The sequence below is a fragment of the Belonocnema kinseyi genome, chromosome 10 (genome assembly GCF_010883055.1).
Source record: "Belonocnema kinseyi isolate 2016_QV_RU_SX_M_011 chromosome 10, B_treatae_v1, whole genome shotgun sequence".
NCBI lineage: Eukaryota > Metazoa > Arthropoda > Insecta > Hymenoptera > Cynipidae > Belonocnema > Belonocnema kinseyi.
In genome coordinates, this window is record NC_046666.1 from 42,908,304 (window position 1) to 42,918,289 (window position 9,986).

The 9,986-nt window shown below is 25.8% G+C and overlaps 1 protein-coding gene across 1 annotated transcript in view; it reads left to right on the top strand.

The window, feature by feature from the left end:
- The first annotated feature begins 3,975 nt into the window (after nt 1–3,975).
- The window catches only part of LOC117181875, a 23,616-nt gene continuing 17,605 nt past the window's right edge, over nt 3,976–9,986 (top strand). The window contains exon 1 of the mRNA XM_033374889.1: nt 3,976–5,938. Within this exon, the coding sequence (XP_033230780.1) occupies nt 4,339–5,938 (1,600 nt within the window). The 5' untranslated portion in view covers nt 3,976–4,338. The remainder of the gene's footprint in view (nt 5,939–9,986) is intronic.

Below are 9,986 nucleotides of genomic sequence, written 5' to 3' on the forward strand. Positions count from 1 at the left end.
AAAAAAAAAATTTTGTAGTTTATTTTTATTTTCTTTATTTTTTTTTTAATTTTCTAATATATATTATTTTTTTGCCTTGATAAGGATGCCGTATGGGTGCCGAAACGTTGGTGATTATAAATTTTGTTTACAAATGTTTTTAAAATGTTATTTGATAATTATAAGAAAAAAAAAGACGAAAGAAATAAAAAAGAGAAGGATGGGGATTTGGTTGGTTGCCTTCTCATTTTTCTTTCCTCTTTTTTATTTCTGGCCACAAGGAGGGAAAAATTTTTTCTTTTCTTTTTCAGGAGGAAGAATTTTTTTTTCAGATTGCAATAGGAACATTTTGTGGTGTTTGTCCAAATTTGGTAGTTAGATTCTTGATTTTATTTTCAGGCATTCTTCACATTAACTTGATTATTGGAGGGTAAATAGGACTTTAAATTTGATTTTAATCTCATTTAAATATCTCAAATTTTGATTCAAACAAATTTCAAGGAATTTTCAAGAGCCTTTAAATATTGTTAGGGATTTCAAAACATTTGGTAAAATATGAAATATTTTAGGGTGTTTAAAAACTCCCATGGAGTTATTAATTGTTTTAAAGAACCTAATGGAATTTAAAAGGATTTTAAATATCTTAGGATATTTCCAAGAACTCCAAGGAAATTTTCAAGCGCTTCACAAAATGTTAAGATTTTTCAAAACATTTTACAGAATTTCAAATAATTTAAGGTTCTTTTAAAAATTCCAAGGCTTCAACAAATGTCAAGATTTTTCAAAACATTTTACAGGATTTCAAATATTTTAAGTTTTTTTTTTTAAACTGCCAAGTAATCATTAATGTTTTAAGGGATTTCAAAACATTTCAAAGAATTTAAAATAATCAAGGGTATTTTCCAAAATTCGAGAGACTTTTTGATTGATTTCAATCATTTGAAGGGATTTCAAAGAATTAAAAATATTTTTGGGTATTTAAAAAATTTTCAATAATTTAAAGAGATTTCACAATATTTTTAACGATTTAAAATATTTTAGAGTACTTATACAAATTGCAAGGTATTTCAAAAGATTTTATAGGATTTCAAGTATTTTAGGGAATGTTAAAAGATTTCAAGGAATTTTGTATTTCTTTTAATAATATGAAAGGATTTGAAATAGTTTAGGATTTAAAAAAACTCCAAGGAACTTTAAAGAGCTTTAAAAATTTGCAATGTATTTCAGAAAATTTGATAGGATTAAGAAATATTTTAGGGTATTTTAAAAGATTCGAAGGTTTTTTCAAGCGATTAACAAATTTTCAAAAAAAATTCAAATGATTGAAAAAAAATCTTATGGGGATTAAAAGAATTTCGGAAGATATGGAACAATTTTATAGGACATTTTAAATATATTTATTAATAAAATTAAATAATAAGGTAAATATATTTTTTTTAATCGGCAATTCTTTAAGATACGTGTCGTCTTATTCCCTTTGAAAATGAACATATTTGAGTGGCACATAATTCTGCGATTTGAGCATAAGCTGCCTGCTTCTTTCGAAACTGATTAGTTCAAAAGAATTAATTTACAACTTGGGAAAATCCCACATTCGGGAAATTTCGAATCATTATATCCACGATTCATTCCCATAAATATATTTTTGTAATTTATTGCTGACATAAAGTGGGCTCCATACGTTCTTAAAATAAAATTCTTAATAATGTTTAAATGGCCCTTTTAATGCTAACTAGAATAATTTTTTGTTTCAAGAAATGGGCAAAAAAATTTCGAAGGATTTGAATGACTTACAATGATTTTTAGAAATTTTCGTGAGGTTTTAAAAATGTTCTAGAATTTTGGAAGATATTTTTATATGATTTTCAAAGATTTCAATAATTTTAAAGGATTTAAAAATCTTTTAATATATTTTGATCAATTTTTGAGGATTTTAGAAAATGTCATCAGATCTTATTTAATTTATCTGGGCTTTATAATGATTCAATGGATTTAAAATAATTAATTCACAATGATTTAAATAATTTAAAGGGTTTTAAAGGGCACTACCAATTTAAGGGTATTTAAAAAAATTCCAAAAAATTTTCAAGAGTTTTATAAAATTTTAAGGGGTTTAAAAAGAGTTTCAAAAGATTTGAACAATTTTAAGGAAATTTTAAATGAATACAAAAAATTTGAAGTTAAGAAAAAATAATTGAAAGAATTTTTAAAGGGCTTGAAAGATTTGGCATTTTAAAAATTCCAAGTAATTTTCGAGGGCTTAGCAAAATTTCAAAAGATTTTAAAGTATTTGAAACATGTTAGGCAATTTTTAATTGATTTCAATAATTTTAAGGGATTAAAACAAACGATTTCGAATGATAAAGCGATTAAAAATATTTTAGGGTGCATTAAAATATTCTAAAGCATTTTCGATAGTTTTCAAAACTTTAAAAGCATTTCAAAATATTTGAAATATTTTAGGAAATTTAAAAATATTTCCAGGCATTTTTAATTGATTGATAACAAACAATTTTATGCCTAAAAGACGAATTTTTATTTAAAAAAATTAATTTTCAACCAAGCATAAAAATAAAAGAATGTTCAACAAAATAGTTAAATTTTCAACAAAAAAATGGTATAATCAAACAGATTAATTAAAAAAAAATTTCCAACAAAAACGGCAAATTGTCAACCATTTTCAAACAAGCAAAATAATATTCTACCAAAAATATGGATTTTTAATAAGATGGATGAATTTTCCATTAGATAGTTAAATTTCCAATTAAAAATATCAATTTTTACTAAAGAAATGCGATTTTAATCAAAATTGATTAATTTTCAAATATAAGAACAATTTCATATTAAAAAAATGCAGACTTTTAACCAAAAAAAAGACGAGTTCTCATCAGAATACATAATTTTTCATGATACAAAGTTTCCAGTAAAAAAAATAATAATTTTTAACAAAAGAAGAAAAACAAATTTTCAAAAAATAGTTAAATTGTTAACTAAGAAAATTAATTTTTAACCAAAATACATGAATTTTTAACCAAATGGTAGTTTTTTCACTAAAAAAGATAAATTTACAACTAAAGAAATGATTTTTCAATCAAAAAGATAATTTTATACCAAAAAGGCGAATTTTCAACTAAAATAAAAATAATTTTAATTGAAAATTTTTGTTTAATTTTAGTTTTAAATTCTAAACAAGTTTACAGGATAAAAGATTAATTTTTAACATACAAAAAAATAGATAAATTTTTAGCCAAATGAATTTTTAACAAAAATGTATAAATTTTCAAATATGAAAAGTAATTTTCGACAAAAAAGTTGAGTTTTTACCCAAGAAGATTGATTTTAAACGAAAAAAGACAGATTTCCATTAATATACGAGAATTTTCAATCAAATGCTTAATTTTTCTAATTAAAAAAGATTAATTTTAAACCAAAGGAATTATTTTTCAATAAAAAATATTAATTTGTAACCAACAAATTCAATTTTTAACAAAAATTTATATAATTTATATAATTTTCTATCAAAAAGACGAAATTTCAAAAAAAAAAAACATTTATTAGCTGAAAATTTTAGGTTGTTTAATTTTATTTTCTTAATTTTAGAAAGTTTTCAGTGTAACAATTAATTTTTAACGAGAAAAAACAAAACAAATGTTAACAAAATAGTCGAATTTTTAAAAAGAATAGTTAAATTTGTATACAAAGAAGTAAATTTTTGACCAAAATAAATGAATTTTCAAGGAAAATAAAAAACGAACCTGAAAAAGATAAAATTCCAATAAAAAATGAAATAGTTAAATTTTCATTTATTTAATTTTCTAAAAAAAAACTAATTTTGACCAAAATAGTGAAATTTTTAACCAAAAGAGATGAATGTTAAATTGCTAGGGGTTTGGTAAACTCCACTATTTGATGGCCCTCGGCATGCAGACATCTTGCCAGCTGACGTAACCTTTATCAAATTACATCATCGATCGGTCTTTTATATTTTCCCGAAAATTACCTCAATTGAAAGTTCAAGCCTTTGCCACAAAAACACCGAAAACGAGAGAATCTTTCCAAGATGTCCACTGACATGAAAAAGACATTGTGAAATGGAAATGCGTCACCGATAAGGACAAAAACCTCAACAACTCGTCATCTGTCACCTGTCATAGCTCTACAAGAAAACAATTTCCGCCCGTCTTTATTGTTCGAATTAGATCAGCAATGTTACGAAAACACCCAAAATATCAACCTCCCCTGGGAAAATAATAATTCTCTATTCTAAAATGCGGAGTTTCCTAATTTCTATCAGTTTTCGTAAGTGACCTAACCTCAAAATCCCTTAATCGGAGCAGGGCGTTTTTCTCAGTTTTCACAATGTTCAAAGTGCAAAATCAAAGTGAAAAAAGGATGTCACAACTGCCAGGCTGGTTGTGGCCAAATTCCAACATCCTGCCACCCGTGTATAAAAGAATCTGGGGAGCAGTACGTGAAGAAAAAACTCGACCTGGTGCAAATCTCGGTGAAGTTCTCGTCGACACAAACAAAATCTTTCCACTTTTACTCACCAGCCAATTAACGACTGAAGTTCTGGGCTACATTTGGAGTCTCGCTAATCAAAAATATGCAGGACAATTGACCGAACAAGAATTGTATATAGTTTTAGCATTAGTGGCTCTCGCACAAGCTTCTTATCCTTTCAACAGTCTCGAAGTGTTACACCTTGTCCGAGTACCGCCAGTTCCTAATCTTAATATTGCACTCTTGGATAACTACACTGTGATTCCAGGCAAAAAAGAGCCAAAACCACAAGATGCCAAAGTACATTCTGTGTTCGAAAATCCCTCAAATTCTGTTTCGCACTCAAATTTTATTCCAAATTCCAGTTCTACTTCTAACTTGAATTCGTTTTCCAATTCGAGATCTGGAATTAGAACAAGTTCGGTTGTGACTTCATCAAGTGCTGATAATTTATTCAACTCCACTCACGAGACCAGATCTGAGAAGAAAAATTCTCCGAGTAATTGTGGCTTCGGAGTCAATTTTCCAGTGGAGTCTCGTCAAGGCTTGAAAAATCACTCATCAAATGATTCAAGCGATGATTTTTCTGATTTTCAAAGTGCTCCGCTCCCCGCGATTCCCACAATTCCCATGTGGGACACGAAACAAGGATCGGCGATTGGAAGCAGACTCGCAAATCATAATTTGGGAGTGAAAAAACCGGGGGAGAAATTGAAGAAAACGAGTGCGAAATCGAATTCACACTTGGTTCAAGGAAATCAGGGAAGCCAAGCAAATATAGGAAGAAATTCGGGAATTAATGTAGGAGCAAGTAAAGAAATGCAGCTGACGGACGGCGGAATTTTAATGAATTCCGGACATTCTTCCGGATACAGAAACTCTCTTGGGGATGGAAATTTGGAAAGGTTGACGGAATTGTTTCCAAAATGTAGTTTGAAGAATCAGTCGAAAACGGTGATTCTCAGGGACACGATTATACGAAATGATCCTCCGAAAAGCATTGAAGTTACCCCGAAGGAATTTCAGACTCTGGAGAAAATTCCTGGAAATGAGGGGGAATTGTTGAGCAAACATTCGGCAGAAAGTGCACAAGATTTGATGAATTTGCAGCAAACTGAAGACAAATATAGTGCACTTCGCGTTTTAGTCGAAGAGCCGGTTACAGCTTTCAGCAAGACGAATTTAGAAGTAGAGGATCCTCTCCCAGCAGACGATTTTGGAGATTTTGTCTCCGCGGAACAAAGTATTGCACCGGATTTAGATACTTTAGGGACCGAAACAAATATGGATTTGTTTTCTGAATTTGATTTTAAAACTGACAGTTTTCTGAGCAGCGAGATTAAAACTGAAACTTCCTTGGTTCAAGAAATTTCTGAAGCCTTTGATGCCCTTGGATTTGAGGAGTTCAGGGATCATCAAACTCTGGGAAGTAAATTTGAGGCACAATTAGATACGGGTAAAAAAAGATTTATAACTATTCTAGAATTATAATATTTTTATTTAGATATCATTTTTAATCAGTGAATTTCTTAAAGATGCACTTTAAACAACACAAGAATAATGAATTTGAAATTTTTTGATCGTCTTATTCGGTTTATAAAATATTCTATTTTAAAAAATTTACGATATTAAGATTCTCGTTTCTGAATGTTAATAGTTTGGTGAAAATTCGTTGATTGTTTGGTTGAAAATAAATTTTTTTTGCCGGAAATTTCACTTTTTTATTTTTGGTTGAAAGTTGATATTTTTTAATCAAAAATTCAACTGTTTCTTTGAAAATTTATTTTTATTATTTTGAAAATACGCCTTTTTTAGTACAAAATTAGTCTTCTTGGTTGAAAATTCGTCTTTTTGGTTTTGAAAATCATCTCATTTTGTAGAAATTTACTCTTTTTTGTTGAAAAATCAAATATTCAATTTTTAGTTGAAAATTCATTAATTGTGTTTAACATTTAGTTAGTTTGTTAAAAATGCATTTTTTGGTTAAAAATTAAAATTTTTTGTTTTGAAATTTAACTCCCTTTGAAAAAAATTTGCCTTTATCGCTTGAAATTTTAACTACTTGTTTGAAAATGTAATTATTTTTGGTTGAAAAACATTTTTTGTAAGTTATATTTTTGTATAATAAAAATTTGGACCATTTGTTTAAAAATTCATTTTATAAAATAAAAATTTGAAGTATTTGTTTAAGCATTTAACTATTTTGGTGAAAAGTAATTTTTTTTACCGAAAAGTAATCTTATTTGACCGAAAAGTCATATTTTTTTATCGAAAATTCATCAAAATTGAACTATTTTGTTAAAAATGTATTTCATTGGTTGGAAATAAAAATATTTTCTTGAAATTTAACTCCCTTTTAAAAAGATTGTCTTTATGGCTTGAAATTTTATTTACTTGGTTGAAAATGTAATTATTTTTTTGTTGAAACACATTTTTTGTAAATTAGATTTTTTATAATAAAAATTTGGACCATTTGTTTAAGCATTAAACTATTTTGTTGAAAAGTAATATTTTTTTATCGAAAATTCTTCAAAATTTAACTATTTTGTTAAAAATGTATTTTATTGGTTGGAAATAAAAATATTGTTTTGGAAATTTAACTGTCTTTAAAAAAAATTGCCTTTATGGCTTGGATTGTAACTACTTGGTTGAAAATTTTTTTGTTGAAAAACATTTTTTGGGAATTAGATTTTTTCTAATAAAAAATTAGACCGTTTGTTTGAAAATTCTTTTTATAAGATAAAAATTGAACTATTTCTTTAAGAATTGAACTATTTTGGTGAAAAGTAAACTTTTTTGTCTGAAATGTCATATTTTTGTATCGGAAATTCATCAAAATTAAACTATTTTGTTGAAAGTGCATTTTATTGGTTGAAAATAAAATTATTTTCATGGAAATTTAACTGTCTTTTAAAAAAAAATGCCTTTATGGTTTGAAATTGAAACTACTTGGTTGAAAATGTAATTATTTTTGGTTGAAAAACATTTTTTGTAAGTTATATTTTTGTACAATAAAAATTTGGACCATTTGTTTAAAAATTCATTTTATAAAATAAAAATTGAAGTATTTGTTTAAGCTTTAAACTATTGTGGTGAAAAGTAATCTTTTTTTATCGAAAATTCATCGAATTTAACTATTTTGTTAAAAATGCATTTTTTGGTTGGAAATTAAAATATTTTTTTTTGAAATTTAACTGCTTTCAAAAAAGTTTTCCTTTTTGGCTGCACATTTCAACTAGTTTGTTGAAAATGTAATTATTTTTGGTTAAAACACATTTTTTGTAAATTAGATTTTTTAGAATAAAAAATTAGACCATTTGTTTGAAAATTCTATTTATAAGATAAAAATTGAAGTATTTGTTTAAGAATTGAACTATTTTGGTGAAAAGTAAACTTTTTTGTCCGAAATGTCATATTTTTGTATCGGAAATTCATCAAAATTAAACTATTTTGTTAAAAATGCATTTTATTGGCTAGAAATAAAAATATTTTCTGGGAAATTTAACTGCTTTCAACCAAATTTGCCTTTTAGGCTGTAAATTTTAAGTAGATGGATCAAAATGTATTTGTTTTTCGGTGAAAAACAAGTGTTTTTGGTTAAATTGTAATATTCTTTTATTATAAATGTGGACGATTTTTTTTGAAAATTGATCTTTATAGGATGAAATTTTAATTATTTGGTTAAAAATGATACTGTTTTTGATTGAAGTTTAATCTTTTTTTTAGGAAAATTAAAGTATTTTATTAAATATTTGTCTTTTTGTTAGAAATAAAATTAATTTTCACCCAAAAAATTAGTTTTGAACATATAATTCTTGAATAATGGTTTGTAATGCAACTGTTTTTGATGGAAGTTTAAACTTTTTTGTTTGTAAATTCGAACATTTCGTTGGAAAATTAAAATTCATCTTTCCAGGTGGAAAATTGAACCATTTTATCAAAAATGCAACCATTTCATTGAAAACTTAGTTAAAAATGTAGCTACTTTGTTAAAAAGTCATATTTTTTTGGGGCAAAATCAAAGTTTTTTTGCTAAAAATTAGTTACTTTTGTATTAGAAATTCATCTTTTTTTTAAATTCAATTGACTTCTAAAAAAATCAGTTCTTTCGTTGAAAACACAACTGTTTTTAATTGAAGTATAATCTTTTTTGTTTGAAAATTCGACCATTTGGTTGAAAAATGAAAATTCGTCTTTTTAGGTCGAAAATTTAAGTATTTGTTTAAAACTTCAACTGGCGTTTTGAAAATTTAATTATTTTGTTAGAAATTCAACAATTTTGTTAAAAATGCATCGTTTTGGCCCAAAATTAATGTTGTTGTTGTTAAAACTTCAACTATCTTCTACAAAAATTTATTAATCAGTTAAAATTGCAACTGTTTTTTGTTAAAAATCTATTTTGTTAAAAAGTCATATTTTTTGGTCGAAAATTCAACTTTTTGGTTAAAAATTAATGCTTTTGAATTGGAAATTCAACTGCATTAAACAAATTTAATTATTTGATTGAAATGTATTTTTTTTTGTCAAAAAATTATCTTTTTTGTTCGAAAATTTAACTGTTTTGTTGAAAATTCGTTCCTTTGGATTGAAAATTAATCTTTTCTTGTCGAAAATTCAACTGTCTTCTAAAAAAATTAATTTTATTGTTGAAAATACCTCTGTTTTTGGTTGAAGCTCAATTTTTTTTGAGAATTCGATCACTAGCTTATAAAATAAAAAATAATTTTTTTCAGATTGAGAATTCATCAATTGGATTAAAAATTCAACTATTTTGTTATAAAATTCTATTTTTTTGTCGAAAATTAAACTTTTTCGTTCAAATACCTCTTTTTCTATCAAAAATTTAAGTGTTTTCTAAAAAATTAAATTATTTGGTTAAAAATTCAACTGTTTTTGGTCGAAATTTATTCTTTTTTCTTAGAAAATTCGAAAATAAAAATAAATTCTTGAAAAATAAAAGGTCATCTTTGTGAGTTGAAAATTCAACAATTTGATTAAAAATTCAAGTAGTATGTTGATAATTTAATAATCTTGTTTAATATTTAACTAATTTGTTAAAAATTCGTCCTTTGGAATGAAAATTCATCTCTTCTTGTAGAAAATTCAACTGTCTTCAAAAAAATTTCATTATACGTGGATATACGTGGATTCGACCACTAGTTTAGAAAATAAACAATCATCTTTTTAGGTTGAGAATTCATCAATTTGATTAAAAATTCAACTACTTTGTTAGAAAATCATATTTTTTGGTTGAAAATTAAAGTTTTTCGTTCAAAATTCATCCTTAGTTATCGAAAATTCAACTGTCTTCTAAAAAATTTAATTATTTGGTCGAAAATGTAACTGTTTTGTTGAAAATTCGTCCTTTCGGATTGCCAACTCAAATTTTATGGTAATTTTTTATGGAATCTCACTAACCGGTGGAATAAATGTCTAAACTTTGAGAATCCATGGTTCAAAGATCGATTTTTCGTTTTAGTATTTTCAAAATGGCGTCTTAATGG